We start from the raw sequence: 19,311 nt of genomic DNA on the forward strand, positions 1-19,311 counted from the left end.
GAGAATTCACGGCGAGGTCTATTACTTCTTATTGACGGTTTTGATGTAGCCCAATGTTTGGACTTCGCACCTGAAGTTCGTGTTTTTGTTAACCAGCTACAGCAGCGGCTGCCCGATGTTAAGGTCCTTCTAACTGGGAGGTCTCTGACCGCATTGCATCATGCATTCGCCGGACTTCCCTGTATTGATTACGACAAGGAACGAAAAGGTGTGGATAAAACCTATTTACGGTTCACAGTAAGCTCGGGCTAACGTACTGCAGAGTGCCTAACTAGCCTTCGTTTCGATAACACACGACTGGCCAAGATCTCAAAGGAACGTGAAGGCTCTTGCCAGTGGCTCTGGAGGCATAAGCAATACTGGGACTGGTCGGCTTTGGAATCGTCCGGATTTTTACTAATAGACGGAAATCTTGGTAGTGGAAAGAGCACACTCACCATGTATTTTAACGACAACCTGTTGGAACGGGAGCCAGCTGCAGCATCTGCTGTTGTAGCGAGGTTCTTTTACAGCATTAGGGATGGTGAGCTCCAAGCCATTACAACATGCTTCGGTCAATACTCTACGATATCATCTACCAGGAAGAGGCCTTATTTTATCACGGATTCCAAACCGAATATCGAAAACAGCCCAGGGGTCGGCTGGGCGTAGAATGGCGGTATGAGGCATTGCAGTCCGTGCTGAGATCAATACAGGACTACTCAGCACTGGAGCGATTATATCTTATCATCGATGCTGTGGAAGAATCGGATGATAGGGATAGGCGCAAGATCGTGTAACTATTGTCCCGGCTATGCACTGAGACAAAGAATTGCGTATTGAAAGTTTTCGTTGCAAGCCGACCCATCGGAGAGCTCGCGGTCAGCACCGTACAAAATTCAATTATCTTGCAGGATGAGACGAAAGATGATATTTCGCGGTTTGCGCGCTCCTTTTTGTCGGACCTCAATATGACGCATCTTCTGATCCAGACCACGGATTATATCGTTGAACATGCCCAGGGCGTATTCCTCCGGTTGAGGCTAGTCGGAGAACAGCTGCTGGACTTCGTCGAGGACGGCTCCTGTGAGGAAGATATTTTCGCGTTTTAAACTCCCAACTGAGCTGCATGATCTCTACGTGCTCATGTTTGAGCAAATGCAGAGGGACCAACGAACCGTCCGGGCTGGTGTGGAATTACTATGGTTCGTCCTCTGGGCGCGCCGTCCTCTGGCGGTGCACGAACTGCGTCATGCTCTTGCTATCCCAGATGAGCCGGATGCTCTCACCCCTTCCTACAACGCATTTCGCAAAGGGGTGCCATTCGAACAGCGTATTATCCATTGCGGAGGCCATTTCCTGGAAATCAAATGGCAAGGAGGTAGGGCCATGTCTTCTCCAGCTCTTTGAATGCCCCAATCTTACAGATTCCTCGGCAGGAATCCAGATCGTTCAGGTTATGCACCAAACAGTACGCGAGTTTTTCCTCGAACTGAGCCGCTACATAGCCGCAAATCTCGCAGTGTCCGCGAAAGAGGCACACGTATGCATCTCCACGACTTGCCTCCGGTATCTAATGACCACTACCACAGCTACGGATCTTGCTCAGGGCCGTCCGAAAAACAACTCCTGGTCACAACAGCACCTCGAGAGCTAGGTCGAATATATAGACGAATGGCCGTTGGCAAGCTATGCTCTGCCGTATCTCAAGTATCACATAGACATCTGCCTGCTCAACACCAGCATTTCAGCCATAGTTGCCGACTTCACCACAGGATTAACTCGCCATCCCGCAGATTACTTTCTCGAGCACTGGTCTTGCTCCATTGTTAGTACGCCTCTGGTGGACCAAGATCAGGCTGTTGCGCAATCGAACTTAGAAGACAGCTTCTTCATACCGCCGCTCACAGGGTCTATCAGAAGGTGACTGAGATATTGTTGGCTGTAGGTCCCAGTGTAAAATCGACAGACGAAGACGCTAGAACAGCTTTGACAAAAGGGGGCGGAAGCTGGACACAAAGAAGTCGTCAGCTTACTATTACAGCATCCTGATATCTCGGTCGACTTCAAAGACAATTCCGGGCAGACAGCGCTGTGGTGGGCAGCGCAGAAAGGGCATGAGGAAGTAGCCAAGCTGCTGCTGGCCAACAAGCATGTCGATGTTAACTCGCCAGATAACCAAGGACAAAGGCCGCTGTCAGTAGCAGCAAAAGAAGGGCGTGAGTCAATGGTCCGACTGCTTCTTCGACATCCAAACATAAACGTAACTGCAAGGACCGCTTGCAGCAATCGCCACTCTTATTGGCGAGGAAAGGAGGGCACAAAGCCGTCGTTCGGTTACTAGTACGACACCCCGGGCTCGACCACAGTTCCACGGAAAATGATCCACATATGCACATGCTCTCGCTCTCGCTAGATTCAGAGGCTTGACATGCATGGTCATAACGGGCCCTGCATCGCATAAATTTACTTGCCCTACACCAAGGCTAGCAAGATAGCTGTTTTCTGCCTGCCGGTCTTTAACACCTATGCAAACGAGGAAGGACAGGAATAACCAGAAAAGGGCAGGGGGCAAAAGTATTCTACGAATATAGCGTGGCCTTAAGCCGTAATAGTATTAAGCAAGGGCTCATTCAATTTTCCACCTGCTTGCTCACTTGGCTCTACCACAATCGCGGCGTTGCTGTCTCGCATATCGGCTGAGTGGCAAGAAGCACATTCTTTACCAGGCTTATAGTATTTGTTATGAGTATCGCAGAAATTCACATGACCTTCGTTTACACATCGGATAGAACAGGATTTCTTGCAGGTAGGGTTATCTGTATGGTTCGTACCATGTGCTCTTTTCCGTGGCCTTCGATGATGGCCTTCGCTGGCTCGTGGAGATCCCCATCAACGGCACCGCAGACAAATGGGATGAATCGTCTGCTTCGGCCCTGGCATGCGAGGCGAACACAATGCGCCTCTTAAAGCGCGAAACCTCAATACCTCTCTCTGATGCTCTAGACTTCTCCTCGACAACTGAAAACACCCTTCGCTGTCCTTACATTGTGATGACATTCATCGATAGGGTCTCACTGTACGACGTCTGGTTTGGAGACCAGCTGACCGGGGCCAGCACCGACACCACGCTTTCACGCCGCATTCGTGCTCTCGAAGGTATCGCGTCGGCAATGGCCCAGTTAGGCCAGTTTTCGTTCCGGGCCGGCGGCCAACTGATATTTGACGACGACGGCCAACCATCTAATATCGGGCCTATCCGACGGCTTGACAACAAGGCTATGCTGGACCAATGGTTCATCCATAAAGACCCAGTCGACGACCCTATTTACATTGAGTATCCAGCTTCCAGCGACTCCGAAGCATACTACACCGTTATGCTCGACGAGCACCCTGAGCAAAAGCCGATTCCGAAGGGTCTCGCGATGCCCCTGCGCCAGCTGATCAGCTGGATTCCCGAGCCCGATGATACCGATCCCTTTGTCCTCGCCCATCCAGACTTTGACATTCAGAACTTCCTTAGTCTCTGATGAGGGCGAGCTGCAAGGTATCATTGACTGGGATGGAGTCGCCGCTGTGCCCCGCACACTGGGTAACGAGAAATAGCCCGGGTGGCTTACACGAGACTAGGACCCGGCGATGTACAGCTACACGGAGTCCATGGGATACGGCGAGGAGCCAGAAGGAGTATGGGAGGACTCTCCGGAGACGCTCGCCTATTACCGCCAGATTCATGAGGGTTTAATGGCGAAGCATTGCACGGAAAGAAAACCTTTGCAGGATGTCCGTCATTATAGAAAACCTATTTATTGCGGCGAATCACTCCGCTTGCCGGAATGATATCCTGCGCAAAATGGTAGCCGAAATATGGGCTGTTGCGGGACAAGGAGAGCCGCCAGACATTACGGAAATAGCTGAAATGCTCGTTGAAGACAGCCTGAAGGACGAGGTGATGGACACACTCTGTCAGGGCTTTAAGACCCTTCTGTCAAAAGAGGGCTTGTAGGACGAATTCTAGGAAGATAGATAATGATCATCTACCCTCAATGTACAAATCGCATCTGCAGGCAGACGGACAGTTCAATGAGGGCCGTTTTTGGCACCCCGCTAACCGTCACAACTAATACTCCAGAAGATTAGAGACTGCTCTTTGGCCGTTTTTGTTGATTCTGGCATGGCAGTTCGACCCTCCCATAGAGCCTCCGTCTAGACGTACTTTCTCGTTCTACAGCTTCTCTGATATCTACTACACTGCACTCATTGAATCTTTCCCAGTATTTCCCATTACTGATTTGGCTTCTTAATTAATTTCTCGCCCAGAGGGTCTGCCTCAAGAAGCTTTTCTATCTTGTGTCCTGATTCTCTTGTCCAGTCGTCTCCTGTTTCTCCAAACCCACGCACATCGGTGCTCACCTTTTTCAACCTGTCCTTAACCTCCATTTATCTCTGTTCCTTCCTGATATCCTGAGTTCAAAATGCCGACACTACCCGAGAGTATCTACCAACGCCAAACAGTGGAGGGCGCAGGCGAAAGCCAACAAAGTCCTGTTCAAGAACATTTTCGGACTCCAGGGTTCGAACTCGGCCTTGAAGATTCAAGAACCTCAATGCCTGGGACTGAAGCCTCTATGGAAAATGAGCAAAGCGAAGGGTTTCAAGTCACAGGACTGGGGTATCGATGGGCTCAATAAAGCCCGCCAGCTTCTCAAAAGCCCGCCAGGCTGGGAGGCGTTCTACAAAATGGTTCCTACGAGAACACCTTTCGAGAACATCATCCCTGTACCGTCCAAGGTCGAGAGGCTCATGCATGTCTGGTGCCTTTAGCAGGTACTTCTCCGGATGGAAAAGCCCATGGAAGATACCGAAGAGAATCTGGACTTTACTTCCACGCCCTATGCAGAGAGTGTCAAGCTCAGGCCCAGACCTCCAAAGCCCAAAGTTGCCTCGAGTCCTCTGTTCGAAAATGCCAACAGAAATCTGCCCAAGCTTCTCAAGGCAGAGAAGGCCAAAGAAGATGCCAAGTGCTGGCCCAAGGAATGGCAGGAATGACTCTCAACAACATGCCGGAGTCCCCGCTAAAGCTCCCTGGCTCTCCAAGTTCCGAAGCCAGCTGGAGTCCCGCCACAGTCATGGGTGAAATTGATCCCGATTACGAAGAGCCAGAGAAACAGACCTTCTCCAAAGTCTCCGATGAGAACGTGGTCAATACCTTGCTAGTCCTCTTAGCATTCACCACCACCTTCTCGATACCTGGCTTCAAGGTGAAGACAGACAAAGGGCAAAAGGTATACGAGGCCCGCACGGATGGCTACCTCTATACCCAGAACCACCCGATCAAAACCTCAAACGTCATCATTGAAGCCAAGCCAGTGCCGCGCCTCTCCTGTCCTAAGGCCCGTATGCAAGAGACCGCCCAAATGGCGGCGTGGATACATTGTGAACGAGATGCAATCACTGGCAATTCCAAGAAGACGTTCCGCCGCCTGATGATATCGCAGAGCTGGGACGCCATATATCTCATCTTTGCGGAATATGACGCCGACTATGTGGACTATATGACGAATGCGAAGCGGACTGTACCCTGCGAGTCGTTTCTGACCATGAACGAATACGGTCCTTGGTCCTTGTCTGTTCCTAAGGATATTGAGACGATCATGTCGATTATTATCGCCGGTACCCTTGTTTTCAGTGGATGCAAGGACCTCCATCCCGTTGCTTGAGTGCATATGCTCTTGTTAGACTGTCGCGTGACTCTGCGTTGTCCCGTTTCAGCACCCTGTTTCCTTTGGCCCTATTTATACGCCTGTACGAGTAGAACTCCAGCATCTTTCTCATTTTTTCCCATTTTGAACATAGAATAGAAATACCTCATTTGAAATCATAAAAGAGTCTGGTATTTAGCCCATGGTCGGAAAGACAATTTTTATTAGACCTGACTTCAGAATTTCGGAGGTTAGTTACCCACGAGCAAGCTGCCCGTCCACGTAGCTCAGGGTATTAAACCACTATATTCGGAACGCCCTGAAAATTGCCGGTTTGCTTGCTGCAGGGTCTATATAAGATTCAGCAATCGGCTGGCGTCTCTCTTGGTTGCCCATGTAGGCAGCGGACCTGGACCTGGAGCTGGAGGTGAGGGGAGGATGGAGGAAGGTACTTGAGCGGATGTGCCGAGATACTTAGATACCTAGGAACCGACTGGACCTACGGAGCACTCATTCTGGCTGATTATCTATGGGTGGGGATGTGGTAGATATAGTGTCCGGGCTCCAGCCAGCAGATAAAGCCTAAACTGGCAAGGACAGCTTTCTGCATAACCGTTCATTCATAACTTTGTTTCCTATGAGTTGTTCACTGCTGTAGTCTACCTGACGTAGATACGAAGTTTTAGCAGCAGTGCATGGTAGTTTCCCTCTTGTAGTCCGGTTTGGGGTTGGGAACGGTCAATCGTATGGCAAGGTTCAGAAATCTCTGCCCCTTCAATGACTTAAACAGACCGGCGAGAGTTTTGCCAGTCCGTCAATATGCCTGGGCACTCTCGTTCGGCATGGCTACCAACGCATCTCACGAGGACGAAAAGCCTCAAGGCCCGACCGTCCAAGCCGTGGGTGTAGTCGAGGCCGACATCGAAGCGTACGGCGAACAACCCACGGCTCCCGACCAGTTCGACGACAACTACCGGACCACCCGGCTAGGAATATGGGCTTACTATGCGTGCGTGTGAATTTGATCCCAGCGCACTCCCTGCTGAACGTCTGCCAGTTACTACATTGGAAACAACGGGTTATCTCTATTTAGTGAGTCGCAAGACGAGCCCCCTCGGATACTTGGCAAAAGCTTAACCGGCTAGTACAAACAAATGCTGATGGCAACCAGACTTCGCACCTACTGCCTTTCAAAATTTACTGGCTCAAGCTGCAGGAGATGAAGGTGTCTTACTCTTTGCTGGACAATTGCGATCCGTTGAGAGCATCGTCCTTCTCTGCAATGGGATCCCCTTCGCTATCCAGGTCGTTGTCTTCCTGGTCATCGGGAGCTTCGCGGAGTTTCTGGAACCTGGCGCCCGAATATCCTCATCGGACTATCGACCGTCGCGTATGGTATCGGCTTTGGCTGGTTGGGCGTTCAACCCGCGGACAAATGGCACTTCGCAGTTGGGCTATACATGGCCGGATTGTCGCGTACCAGACGACCCTAACCTTCTGGGCAGCAGCCTTCCCAGGCCTAGCGCGCAACACCACAGAGATGAAGACGAAAGCCGACGAGTATCAGGCGGGCAGTATCACGCGAGAGGAGTACGACTTTGCCGACACGATGAAGCGCAGCCAGCTGGCGAATATTGCCTTCTACGTGCAGTCCGTTGCGGAAATCTTCATCCTCGCTATCATTGTCGGGATCATGCTCGGGTTACGCGTCGACGACAGCGAACAGAATAATAACTGGAGCTTGAGCGTGTTAATTGCGTTCGCTAGCGGTGTCTGGCTTCTTGTTTCTCTGCCGTGGTTCTTCATTGAGAAACGGCGGCCCGGGGCAGGATACGAATGGGCGGAGTATTGTTGTCGCTCGGCTGAAGCAGCTCTGGGTTGCGATGCACAGATCTGGAAGTTGAAACAGAGTTGCTTTATCTTGTTAATAGGTTTGAGTTTGTTCCTGATACCGTCCATGGTTCATATCATACATGCATAACGCAGGATACTTTCTCGTCGGCGACTCACTCAACACCACGGTGACGGTGATTGCTACCCTACAAAACAACATAGTAGCCTATAACACTCTCCAACTCATATACCTTTTGATCGTCGGCATCGGAGCACAGGTAGAGTACTCCCCACAAATATCTCCCCGTCGATCGAGGCTTACACTAAATTTTGCACAGGCAATCGGCGTATATTTTTTCTGGCAAATGCAAGTCAAGTTCTCCCTAAGCCCAAAAACAGTGTTCAACGCCATCGCCCTCTCCATAATCCTGTTGGACAGCTGGGGCATGATCGGAATCTGGACGAGCAGATTCGGATTCCACAACAACTGAGAAGACTGGGCCTACCAAGCCTTCTATGGCCTGCTCGTCTGTCCCTGGTACAGCTATTCCCAGATCCCAATCAGCGAGGTGACTCCGCGCGGCCACGAGTTCCTTTTCTCCGGTCTGTTTAGTATTATTGGGAAGACGAGCAGTTTTATCGGGCCGGTTGTGTCGAGTGCGATTATTGATAAGGATCCGGGACATAATTCGAGTACGCCGTTTTATTTTTTTTTGTTTGCGTTGAGTTTTGTTGCGGCGGGGGTTTGGGGGGTTTGGTTGGATTTGGGGAAGAATAAGGGTTGAGCAGGAGATTTTTCTGAGGGTGAAAAACGCGGGAGGAGGGAGGGGTGCGGGTCAGAGTGGGAGTGAGTGAAAGAGGGAGCTTGGAGGATGTGAGTAGGTAGCGCATAGGTGTTTGGTTTTGTTGATAAGAGGCTACTGCGTATGTATGTATGTATGCATATATATATATATCTGGAGGGGAACATTCTGGTTCGGGTAGGGATATCACTAGTCGGGATATTTTTCTCGAGTGTTCGATGTTGCATTCAGCTTAGTATAGGCGTAGAGAAAAGGCTCATAATAAATATATTCAGAATTGTCACTGTCAAGAGGCTCACTTTTTGGTATTCATTGGTAGTCAAACAGAAGAATGGAAGTAAGAAGAACGCCAGCCCATGCCATACCATGCCTCAGCGCCTTTTTTCACGAATACATCAAGATCAGAAAAAGAACAAATCATAGGCTGCAAAGCCCGACAACAACACGACCAGACGAACAGAAGAGGGTCAACGAGCATCATGCGATTATCTCTACGAATAGGTTGCCTCTGAATCACTCGTCGTCCGAATCTGCCTTGGACTTGCTCTTCTTCTTTTTCTTCTCCTTGGAGGACTCGACCTCTCCCTCTCCTTCGACTTCCACCTCCCTCTTCCGCTTCTTCTTCTTCTCTTTCTTCTCCTTTTTTGCCCTCTCTGCATCCTCTAGATCCTCCGGCGCAACGAACGCCTTCTCCCGCTCCTTCATCTTCTCCTCGCGCTTTAACCGCTGCTTCTCCATAACCTCTTCCTTCTGCGCACGCTCCTTGGCCTCCTTGGAGAGGAAGTACTCTCCAGACTCGATCTGCAAATCGACCTTGCTCTTCTCCTGCGCGGGCGGGAAAGGCGTATAGACCTTCTTCGTCTTATCCGTGACCTTGAACGGCGTGCGGCGCTTAGAGAGGGTGCGTTTCTTGAAGTTGGGGAGGAACCGGTCCCATGATTCGCCGGCGAGGGTCGGGTCCTTGGCGAGTTCGCGCTTAATCATAAGTTCCTTGATGTGGTAGATTGGGTGGATGTTTGCCATGCAGTCGTCGACGATGCGGCGGACTTCCTTGAGGCCCTTGAAGGGGCCCATTGCTGCGACGGTGTTTCCCTGCACGAGGATGTAGGTTCCTGTTAGGAGTTCGAGGGCTTTGAGGGTTGAGCCTTGCGGGCCGAGGATGCGTTGGCGGCGTTTGACGAAGCGTTCTTTGTTGCGGACTTGGTTGCGGATTTTGATCACGTCACAGGCAACGCCGTCTTCGAGAATCTTGAGGGCCTAGGTTAGGTAGTGTTAGCTTCGGAATAGGGGAGTTTGATTTTTTTGAGACGTACTTGTTGAACAGGAACACTTCGTGATAAGAGCTTGATCAAATCGCGAGCTTTGAGAATCGCCGCTGGGTCGAAGGTCTTCCGAGTCGTCTTGACCGTCATGCTACCCTCGACCAAATCCAGAGTACAGGCGATGCCATGTTTCTCCAGCGCTCTTGTTACAACCGGCCATGCTTCTTTCAGATACACCTCGCGATACTTTGGGAATAGCGTAGCAAAGGAGGATTCTTCGGCGAAGTTACCGGCGGCGTTGTCTTCTGGTTTGAAAGCTTCGATCTGCGGAGAATGAAAGGTCAATGCGGGATCGCGGAGGAGAAATCCCCTCGGTAAACGTACCTTCCACTTATCGATGTCGTCCGTGTCCCACGGCTTCTCTTTATTGTTTGTGGAGGGCATTTTGCATGTGTTCCTAGAGGTCGAGATGGACCGCAAGATAATGTACGATGCGAAATTCTTTTGATGGCGGAAACATTTTTGGCGGCCGGCCACTTACCGAGATAGGAATCTATGGTGCCTCGCACTTGCGGCAGAAATAAGGCACCAACTGTTACCTCCGCGCCTCGGGTTTACGCATTTGGCTCTCTTTCCAGAGCCCTTCGCTGCGGATTATTGGCGATGATAATGCTCCGAAAAAAACGGTGTCGGTTTCGTGCATAATGTGCACGGGCCTCCAGCTTTTTCTTTGTTCGAGTTGATTATTACGATTGCGTTCTAGACAGCCAACGAAGACCTTAGATCGATTGGACACTAGGGAGCCCAATTGATGGCTCCGCCCCTGGAGGGTACTGGCCTCTAGTCTAATACTTTAGTAGTCGAGATGGAACTCACCCCTGGCGAGAATTGTAATTGGTACTCCTGAGTGAAGTTTGAATTGGTCTTTCTTCCCCAGAGATATATCTTCATCAATCTTCATCCAGGTTGGACGAGTTCTTTGTGGTCGAAACCAGAGTAAGATGGGCAACAGATCGGGTATCTGTTTTGCCTTGGACTGGGGAGGCTCGTGAAACAATGGTTCAAGTCAAGTGAATGGGTTCCGCTCTGATCAGCAAGTATATAACCTCTTGTTGGATCTGCAGCATTCGTTCGTCAACGTCATCGAGCGGATATGTATATTCTTTGCTGAAAGGAAGAACCCGACTCCAATCGGTGGTACTTGTAGAGTTGATCTGCGTAGCGTTTGAACGCCAACGTGACCTCGGTTGATTTTCAGCCTGTAGAGATTGCATGGAGCCCTTGTGTTCGCATATATCATCGTCAGGCCATCTAAGGGCCGGTGCTGGCCGAAGCAAACAACACCCAATGTCCGGTGACCATCTAGCTTGATGTTAGATGCGTCTGAAGCAAGAAATGAAGGCATTTGATGGACATGCATGGTATATGAGCTGTGCAGACAGAGTCGGGGCGCCCTTTGTTGGGAGTGTTGGAGTGAGGAGAGGTAAGGCTCAAACCGCACCCGCCAGTTTGGAACCTTACGACGACCTTCTCTCTTCCACCTTCCTTCATCTCCCTTCCATCCCCCTGTTCCTTCCGCTTCATCACGGACCCTTCTCCAGCTCAAGGCCATCACCTTGATTCTGGCCGTTGGCCTCTGTTACTATTATCCATCAAGCTCAATCCTTTTCCCATTTCATGGAGCCCCATAACCGCCGCCGATCCCACTAGCCCTTTTTGTTCAACCAGCAACTCGAACAGCAGTGCCTTATGAACCATTCCATCTCGATGAGTCAAAGCGACCACAGTGGTATTTGACCAGCAATGGAGAAAAGAGTACCTTGTCTTATCCCAGCCCAAGAATCGGCCATTCGGCACGCCTTACCCCTCGTGCCCTGGCCAAAAGCGTACGGCATTGCACTACTGGTCTTGGACAGCCACGAGGGCCTGGGTCTGGTAGCCGAAACCTCTTAGGAGCTCCGACAGTGCCAACATTACTATGTATGTGTTGCTGTCACCTGCTCCTCTTGATTTGACGAAGATATGGGAACTCTTTGGGCATAATGGTGTTCATTCAACTGACCAATTTGCTTTTCAGGCAACTAACTTTCGCTGACTTCATCGACTTGATCCTTGACGAAAAGTTGACACTTCTACTCGAGTAGTCAAACAAGACACAAAAACCAGACGCGATGGGGCGGCTCGTCATGACGGCAGGCTTGCCATCCGAATGGACGTCGCTCACGGCTGGTCAGCACCGAGGTTTTCGCCCGATACAAACATACCTAGAAGATTGTCAATGTGCTGCCGAGCTCTTTGTGGTCGTCCATTTCAGCACTTACACTGGAAAGTAAGCTTTCAAGCTCCGATCGCCGACCTCATGTTGCGCTCTGGATATCAAGTCTCGGTATTGCGATTGTGGCATACGAAGCAGTCGGGTCATAGGGTACAGGGACAAAGAAGCGAGTAGTCTGGTGATGTTATCACCATTCATCGCCCCTATAGCTCGGCTTGTAGGGTCTAACATGTGCCGTCAGTGTAACGCCCTGACGCAGATATCAAAAGGTATTTCACCTACTGTCAGGCCATGCGGAAAGGGGAAGAGGGATCATCTTTGCGTCGACTTCCGTGAAGCCTGTTGCCGTTAGGAGGGTCTTCATCCGAGTTCCCACCCTCAAATCCTTGACCTCTTCCATCGACCTCATGAGCAGCGAGCTCCACTGTCTCAAAGCATGTCTTTCGCTTATGGACCCATTGTCTGATTGGACATTGAAGTATATTTCGACCATCTGCACCCAGCCCCCTGGCTTCAGGACTCTATACCATCCAACCGTCAGTCTCGTGTCGTCAAGTGTTGACTTGGTGCTACGGCTCAGCCGTCAAAGGACTAAACCTTTTGATGTCTCGAATATATGATGGCCATCGGGACCGGTTGATACCTGCCGCGAGAAGTCGAGAGTGGACGAGATCAAAGGAGTTCGAGGAGAAGGTGAAAGGGCGGTTCAGGTCGTCCACCTGACGTGACGGATGTCAGCGTTTGTTGGTCAGCACCGCGTGAGAACGAAAGGAATCGACCGTGAATATCTCAGAGAAGATAATGAACATTAGGATTTTTTTTTCCCTGGCAGGTCTAGCATGAAGGAGAATACTCTAGCATTTGGGGTCGCTGACGGGCCGTACGAACGAATGCAGGGCAGCTTACCTGCAGCCAGAGATTATCGGGTGTATCATCTGGATTCATGAACGGGTAAATGTCAACTCCAATTACCTAGCAGCAATGGAACCGTCAGCTAATTGATTCTATGACAGCACGCTTGAGAAAATGAAGAACCTCGCAGTCTGGATTTTGTTCTGCAACATCGATGGCCCAAGACCCGGTACCGTAACCGCAATCCAATACTCTTCGCAGGCGAGTAATGGGAGGGAAAACAAGCCGATAGTCAAAGACTCTGCTGAAGATCTGGTGCTGAAGATCCAGCCGTTCCGCTTCATCCTATTGATAGGCAGGCGTGAGCATCAAACCTATCCACGACAGTTTTTACCTTACATCGTCCACGGGTTCAAATGAGATTCTGTGATCGAGCGAGTACCGTTGATACTCTCGACCTTGGATGGATACAGTACGGAGGTATTCGTCGTCCAAATCCTCTGTTTGCGAATTCGGGCTCCTTGGGGATAGAAAGTCAGAATCTCTCATAAATGTTTAACCAGACTTGAGGAAATGGGTACGTCATGATTGTCTGTAAAGCTTGCGCAAATTGCCGATTCTGTGTGGTCTAGGAAGTTGTTTCAGAAGAAAGAGATGGGGACTCCATAGTAAGGTGGGATGTTGGAATTATACCTTGTGGCGGGTGACGCGCGAACTTAGTGTGGCCCGAGTCTTTGTTGAAGCGATCGATGTGGCAGAGCAGTCCGTCGGCATGAGAGGAGAACCGCTGGGCACGGGCAAATAGCCACTGTTTTTTTGCCCTCGAGATGACCGGGCAGAGGGCTACTACACCGGACGCGCTTTTTCTTACCCATGTACGAGACGTACGGACGGTATGAAGCCTGCTCCGCCTCGATGCTCGCGCAGGTTATCCTGAAAAGAGTTGAGAAATCCACAAGGGGAGATGGGGCAGGATATGTGAATGAGTTCTTTCCAATGAGGCTGAAGAAGACTGCGATGGATGTTCCAGGGCTTAAGCCTTTGCGTGCAGCCAAAGAACGGCGGTTGCACTCTGTGCTGAGCTGAAATACATGTTTACCTGTCCAGGTATAGGACGTTTACATGCAGGCATTATTGCAGGGACGGAGGGGTTGGTGCGCCCCAGAGTGGCACAGTCAACGAATCGCAACGATACAACGCCTGCCTCGCGCAAAAGCCCGCCAATGTCTGAATTCTGGTCTTCGGTATTAAGCTCTTGGGTGGCCAGAACAGTCGGTATCAATCTCCTTGTTCTGTTTCGCGTCTTTGAACTCACTTCGGGCCAAAACATCCAAATGTATCAGCCAACCTTGACCCATCTTTCGAGGGCCGGAAATCTGCAGTCTCGTTGCGGCGTCCCCGCGGCTATCGGAGCGTCGAGCTTGGGTATATTAGTCACATCAAGGAGCCTAGGCCGCCACATCACGAGACGCAATAATCAGATTCAGCGGTGGAGAGCCATAATCTTTACGACAATGACAACCTCGAGAATATATACACGTCAGGCAGGCGACCTAAGCCCCGAACAGGAGACTGAATGGAGAACCTGGCACCAGCCATGTCTATCAACACGGTAGGGACGTAAATCGCATAGCCAGGAGGGGCAAGGATTCGCGAAGAAAAACTCCGGAGTCCACAGGTTGATTGGAGTAAAAGGTCATGGATTGTTTAGTGTCGGTTAAGCAGGTCACAGATGAAGCCTCTTAGGGCTTAGAGAGACCCTTGTGTCCATATTGTGGTTTGATGCCGCTGCCATCTGTGTCCGACGAACCGCGACTATACCGATAACACGCATCTATGCTGAATCAATGATTCATTCTCCTAATTTGTCGATTGACTGTCGCCAGAATTCGAAATGGGTGCGCGAAACACTCGAGGACTAGCTTTATGTACAGGTCAGTGAACACAACGAGATTAATAAGTACTCACAAAATCTCCAGCGGGCCCACGGAAACAAGGAAGTTCCTCGCATATGGCGATCCAGTGTGCAGGATTCCTTGTATTCTTCTTCCTCCTCATCCCTGTTCAGATTCAAAGCCAGTTGTTCACCGCTTCTTCAAGGCATCATCTTCGTTCTGGGGCTGTGAAGCAAACAACGACACTAGACGACCAGTCGGACGGCTAGCAAACTGAATCGAGGATAGACCGCGGCGTAGCAGGGAGGCAAATGAGCATGCACATGGTTCTGGATGCGAACCAATGACATCAGTGGCCTATTCTGCAGACTCCCATTCACCGTGAACAAGTCCAGCGATGGGGCGCTCAGCCCGTAACGGCTGTGGAGACTTGAAACGGGCCAATTTCGAGCGAACGATTTCCAGGCACTCTCAATCTATGACGGTTGGGGATGAAGACCGAGAAACGCGCGTTAGTTCAACTGAAATGCAGGTACGAACTACGAACTGCTCGCTCTCGCTTGGGTATGACTGGGAATTGGCTGCCTAGACACGGTTGCATCGGAGTCCAGACGTTACAATTGAACGCAGAGTACGGCAGGCTGCCACTCTGATTCGAATTGCTGCATGAGGGCGGGACACACTATCCTCAAAGCGACTAAGTGCGATATGTATTAAGTAACGGAGGGGCATCCTCTGGACAGAGAGTATATGTAAGTCATCCGGGCAAGGCGTTCATGCATGTCAAGCGGTTTCAACCGGCCCGAATCGACATAGAGTATACCCAAGTCGTCGGGCCTGATCCAGTTAGACTTCGCATTGACATTGGACGAGGGTTTCTTGGTAGGGATTAGGGAAACCCAGAGCCACGGTTCACCTTCGGGAAGCTCTGGAAATTCGGGGGGTGCGGTTGGGCCCGTTCCACTTAGTGTGGCCCCCCCACCGGCTTGGAGATGCACTCTGCCAGTCGTAATATTAATCTGAATAGGATTATCCTGTCTATCATTCTTCATTCGTGAAAACTACTCAGTCAGGCTCATGGTCATGAATGACGACGTTTTGGAAGTAAAAATACAATGCATGATCTAGTATCGTTATTGTTAACACCGATGACACCAAGGGTATTCCCATCCTGATTCCTGAGCTTTTCCTCGACCCTCCATTCTATAGTTCATACATATCCCCACCCACTGGAAAGTAGAATCCTAAACGCACTGATAAAACATGCAATGACGCAAATGGAAATGACTGAGATTACCCAAGCGCCTGGCCGAAAGAGTGTCATCACAAGAGAGGTATGATATCTGCGATTGTATTTGTGAGAAGGATGGAGTTCACGTAAACAGTAATAGACCTTCCAAGTTCCCTGCCACCTGGTCCCAGAAGGAATACGTCTCAGCCTTTCGTTGTCAGCTGAGGGGTCCCAAACGCTCGGGCCATGCTGTAGTATCCATTGCTTGAGCGTCGTTCCTCTTTATACACCGAAAGACGGAGCACGGACGTGATCATGCGGGTTGTTTGTTGTACCATCGCAGTAGAAAATCGGCGCAGAGGTATGTAACGCATATGAACAAGAACAAGGCAGCGGTGGTGAGCCGAGCATCAGAGAGGCGAGGCGAGAGCGGCAGTAAGTATACAGATGAGATGATAGATCTGTTCGTGCTCCCTTTTCGATTTCCGTGTTTTTTGGTTTCCCGTGTCCTTATTATTCGCCAAATCTATCCCCAGCTCAATCCTCCTTGCTGATAGAACTCAAAGCATGAGCCAACTTCAACAGAACAACACTCTCAGTCGCAGCGAAATAATTCAGACTATCCATGAGAATCCGGAGATGGCGACCGAAGTGATCTTCGTACCGCTTCAGCGTGTCCTCGAGCTTGCCGATGCGGGTGGCGTCATAGCCACGGCCGTCGGAGGTTGCGGGGTTCGAGCTTAGCTCTGGGTCGGCGGAGGTGAGGGCTCGTCCGAGGGGTGAGGCGGTCCAGGAGGCGAACATTGTGCAGCAGGTTAGGAGTTTGGAGTGGATCTATATTTGGATCAGTATTTGAGAAGACAGGCAAATGGGGGAAGTGCTTTTGCTTATGCGGACATACCTTGAGCAGTTTGGCCTGCGTCAGCATGCACTCTTTCAAGCAGGTGTCGAGGAAGTCGACGTGGTCTTGCATGAGTTCGTCGACTGTCCGGTTGACTTGCTTGGTGCCGTTGACGGTAACTTCCGAGCCGTCGGCATCAGTGCCGTTCACGCGATCCATGAGATTTTGCCAGTTCGGTTCGATAACTTCCGCTGTACAGAAGTATAGTAGTTGCTGGATAAAGACGAGCATCTTCGACCTGAGGACCCAAGCGCGTCTCTTCCACATTTCCAGCCGTCGATCGGATGACTTATGGCGCCAGCCTAACACTTTACTTTGATCTAGCCATGCGGACGACAGCATTGTTTCGAGATGCCGGAGAGATAGGAGGTGTCTAAAAATGAGCTGATATCGGAGGACTGTCTTGCGACTAATGACGAGGGATAGAGGGAAGGGGACGGTGTAATCGAGTTCGAGGGCGTCGAAGCCAACGATGTCTTTGTCGTCGTCGCCTTGTGTTTGTGGAGCTTGGTACTTTTCTAAAGCGGCCTCTGGGTTGTCCTGGTCGATACCGGACACGCTAACAACCTGCATCAGCCATTTGGTGAGTCCGATCTTGTTCATCCGAACTTTGACATCTTCCTTGAATGGGTCTTGCGCGGCGATACTGCCGGGTTGCCGCAATACTAGATCAAGGAGCGATTGCAGCTTGCTCTCATTGACATTTTTAGCTGGTTTGCGGAGTTCAGACGCACCAAGCTCGAGGAAGTAGGAGAAGAAGTCTGATCGGTCGAGGAAGAAGTAGTGTTTCAGGGAGCGGAATCGAGTGGTGAGAGAGTTCTTGGTCAATAGAAGGTTCAATAAGGAGGCATTAGCGTAGGTATATGCAGCATTCACATTCTCCAGGAAGCGAGGGTCATCGAATGTCTTGGGCACGTCCTTTACCGCTTTGCTAACGTCCACGCCTCCACATTCTCGCACCACATTTAGGTATTTCCCGGCTAAGAGAACCTTGTCCCGTACGCTATCGAGCTGAGGGGGAACTTCCTTGTCGCGAATGGTATAGCGTTTCTCCCAGTATTCGTCCGTATAGTCTTCTTCCAGCTTCTCTCGTTTAATCCACTTTTGCTCCTTGACGAGAAATTCCGCGTGAGGATCCTTGATTCCACCGTGGTGAAGCCACTCATTAAGCATCGTCATGTACGGCCTGCTAGATTCCCGAAGGAGGGTCTCCAACAGTGTTTTTGTGGTCGGGTCACCTGAGAAAGTCGCCAGCCGCTCGGTTAGGAGACGCAAAACATTGCCTCCTTTGCATATCTTTTTGCTAGACATGGCTCCAGGAATGAGATCTCCGCCTTCTCTGAGTTGCTCGAGAATGTTATCAACATCATCAAAGTCGTCAATCGACTCATCGAGATCTTGATCAAGCAGACCGTTCTGCCTGAGCAGCTCCTGACCGAGGGAGTGTAGCTGAGCTAAGCACTGGCTGGTCGGCATGGTATGAAGGTGGAGCACATGAAGGGTGAAGTCCGGGTTCGTGAGAAGCTGCGTTTCGAGCTGAGCAACGAGAATAAGATAGTCCTTTAGTAGTTTTCGGATGGTGGCGCAGAGTGCGTGGCTCACAGCTCCGTACTCCGCGCGACTTTGAACCTCCACGAAAGCCTCCAAGGCACTGTAATGTGTCGCCATCTTCAGCATTGACCGCGTCAAATCCCTCAGGGTGGGATCTATCCCGGACGGTAGCTGGAAAGACGGCCCGGTCAGGCGATCTTTATCCGCAGTCGGATCATATTGTGCCTGGTATTGGATATATTGACCCTCGAATCCCATGAACACAAACAGAAGATCCTCTAGTATCGCCTTTTCTTGCGCATCGGCGGACAGCTCGCGAAGCGGCGTAGGTTGAAGCGTTTGAGGCAGCGTCGAAGCCAGTGGAGGGACAGATACTCGACTAGCCAACGGCGCAGTAGAGTAGGGTATCAACGAAGCATACGGGTTCCATGTTGCTGGATGGTTGACTGTCAGTCGCGCCAGGGTCCTTGATTTTGGGCGGGTCGCTTACCGTCTGAGGCCTCCTTCTTCTCCTTTCTGACATTGGGACTCTGACCACTTGCAGTATTCGCCCGTTGCCTTCGCGATCTGTCACCCTCTCGGTTGCTTGCGCTGGGCGACTCCCTCGCTGGGTTCCTCGTTCGGCCCTGCACCTTGTCTTTGGTCTGAGCCACCAGACGTTCGGTTCGCTTTTCGGTTGTGATATGGTCCCGAGGTACCTTGCTTTTCTGGGTCGACATGCTCCCGCGATGATCCATATTTTCTGCTTGTGACGGTGAAGCTGTGCCGCCGCGTAGACCGGGCCTTTCAGCATCGGCGACGCGACTAGACGCAACGCGGGGTCGTGGTGGGTTCATGGGGCTGGCGCGGCGGTCATTGATGGATATGGACCCCCGGTATGCAAAGCAGAGAGCCGAAAATGCATAGATAGAGAGAATTGGCAGGGTTTGGGTTCGAAGTCGAGCTCTCTATGGTCCTGCTTGTCCTGCGTTGTTCCGTCTGGTTGGTTGGAGCGGTGGGTGGTGTTTCTGCCATGGTGCCTGAGGAT

The 19,311-nt window shown here is 50.9% G+C and overlaps 8 protein-coding genes across 8 annotated transcripts; 4 read left to right on the forward strand and 4 right to left on the reverse strand.

Moving 5' to 3' along the window:
• Positions 1–2,033: 2,033 nt before the first annotated feature.
• BDV17DRAFT_256382 (uncharacterized protein) lies at positions 2,034–2,435 on the reverse strand. The gene has a single exon (XM_073757072.1). The coding sequence runs from the start codon at positions 2,376–2,378 to the stop codon at positions 2,142–2,144; it is 237 nt and encodes a 78-aa protein (XP_073618100.1). The 5' UTR covers positions 2,379–2,435; the 3' UTR covers positions 2,034–2,141.
• A 501-nt stretch (positions 2,436–2,936) lies between these two features.
• BDV17DRAFT_288814 (uncharacterized protein) lies at positions 2,937–3,509 on the forward strand (the record flags this gene model as incomplete). The annotated part of the gene is made up of 1 exon (XM_073761497.1): positions 2,937–3,509. One exon carries the CDS (start codon positions 2,937–2,939, stop codon positions 3,507–3,509), a length of 573 nt encoding a protein of 190 aa, XP_073618101.1.
• A 1,530-nt stretch (positions 3,510–5,039) lies between these two features.
• On the forward strand, positions 5,040–5,699 carry BDV17DRAFT_288815 (uncharacterized protein; the record flags this gene model as incomplete). Its single annotated transcript, XM_073761498.1, has 1 exon — positions 5,040–5,699. One exon carries the CDS (start codon positions 5,040–5,042, stop codon positions 5,697–5,699), a length of 660 nt encoding a protein of 219 aa, XP_073618102.1.
• Positions 5,700–6,523: 824 nt separating this feature from the next.
• On the forward strand, positions 6,524–8,299 carry BDV17DRAFT_297104 (vacuole effluxer Atg22 like-domain-containing protein; the record flags this gene model as incomplete). The annotated part of the gene is made up of 7 exons (XM_073763430.1): positions 6,524–6,690; positions 6,739–6,773; positions 6,853–7,021; positions 7,131–7,612; positions 7,668–7,792; positions 7,853–7,944; positions 8,059–8,299. The coding sequence occupies 7 exons, from the start codon at positions 6,524–6,526 to the stop codon at positions 8,297–8,299; spliced, it is 1,311 nt and encodes a 436-aa protein (XP_073618103.1).
• A 531-nt stretch (positions 8,300–8,830) lies between these two features.
• Positions 8,831–10,023, reverse strand: BDV17DRAFT_288817 (KRR1 small subunit processome component; the record flags this gene model as incomplete). Its single annotated transcript, XM_073761499.1, has 3 exons — positions 8,831–9,574; positions 9,631–9,903; positions 9,964–10,023. The coding sequence occupies 3 exons, from the start codon at positions 10,021–10,023 to the stop codon at positions 8,831–8,833; spliced, it is 1,077 nt and encodes a 358-aa protein (XP_073618104.1).
• A 2,231-nt stretch (positions 10,024–12,254) lies between these two features.
• On the reverse strand, positions 12,255–13,638 carry BDV17DRAFT_13844 (class I SAM-dependent methyltransferase). The gene is made up of 6 exons (XM_073754269.1): positions 13,400–13,638; positions 13,288–13,334; positions 13,106–13,226; positions 12,890–13,051; positions 12,761–12,826; positions 12,255–12,573 (listed from the first exon to the last, which is right to left on the reverse strand). Exons 1-6 carry the CDS (start codon positions 13,478–13,480, stop codon positions 12,424–12,426), a joined length of 627 nt encoding a protein of 208 aa, XP_073618105.1. The 5' UTR covers positions 13,481–13,638; the 3' UTR covers positions 12,255–12,423.
• BDV17DRAFT_13843 (uncharacterized protein) lies at positions 13,639–14,477 on the forward strand. Its single transcript, XM_073754267.1, has one exon. The coding sequence runs from the start codon at positions 13,798–13,800 to the stop codon at positions 14,320–14,322; it is 525 nt and encodes a 174-aa protein (XP_073618106.1). The 5' UTR covers positions 13,639–13,797; the 3' UTR covers positions 14,323–14,477.
• Positions 14,478–15,647: 1,170 nt separating this feature from the next.
• Positions 15,648–19,252, reverse strand: BDV17DRAFT_256403 (gamma-tubulin-complex subunit SPC97). Its single transcript, XM_073757073.1, has 3 exons — positions 18,775–19,252; positions 16,734–18,718; positions 15,648–16,666 (listed from the first exon to the last, which is right to left on the reverse strand). The coding sequence occupies exons 1-3, from the start codon at positions 19,118–19,120 to the stop codon at positions 16,370–16,372; spliced, it is 2,628 nt and encodes an 875-aa protein (XP_073618107.1). The 5' UTR covers positions 19,121–19,252; the 3' UTR covers positions 15,648–16,369.
• Positions 19,253–19,311: the final 59 nt, after the last annotated feature.

Source organism: Aspergillus undulatus, assembly GCF_047715775.1.
Source record: "Aspergillus undulatus strain CBS 261.88 unplaced genomic scaffold BDV17scaffold_10, whole genome shotgun sequence".
Classification (NCBI taxonomy): domain Eukaryota; kingdom Fungi; phylum Ascomycota; class Eurotiomycetes; order Eurotiales; family Aspergillaceae; genus Aspergillus; species Aspergillus undulatus.

Excerpts from the sequence above, each read along its gene's own strand:
- BDV17DRAFT_256382 (XM_073757072.1), bottom strand. The coding sequence starts at position 2,378 with ATGTGCATATGTGGATCATTTTCCGTGGAACTGTGGTCGAGCCCGGGG.
- BDV17DRAFT_13844 (XM_073754269.1), bottom strand. The coding sequence starts at position 13,480 with ATGCCGACGGACTGCTCTGCCACATCGATCGCTTCAACAAAGACTCGG. Across the intron at positions 13,227-13,287 it reads GCTTTACAGACAATCATGAC|GAGCCCGAATTCGCAAACAG; the intron begins GTACCCATTTCC and ends TCTATCCCCAAG. Across the intron at positions 12,827-12,889 it reads AACAAAATCCAGACTGCGAG|GTAATTGGAGTTGACATTTA; the intron begins GTTCTTCATTTT and ends CATTGCTGCTAG.
- BDV17DRAFT_13843 (XM_073754267.1), top strand. The coding sequence starts at position 13,798 with ATGTTTACCTGTCCAGGTATAGGACGTTTACATGCAGGCATTATTGCA.
- BDV17DRAFT_256403 (XM_073757073.1), bottom strand. The coding sequence starts at position 19,120 with ATGAACCCACCACGACCCCGCGTTGCGTCTAGTCGCGTCGCCGATGCT. Across the intron at positions 18,719-18,774 it reads GAAGAAGGAGGCCTCAGACG|CAACATGGAACCCGTATGCT; the intron begins GTAAGCGACCCG and ends TCAACCATCCAG. Across the intron at positions 16,667-16,733 it reads CGCAGGCCAAACTGCTCAAG|ATCCACTCCAAACTCCTAAC; the intron begins GTATGTCCGCAT and ends ATCCAAATATAG.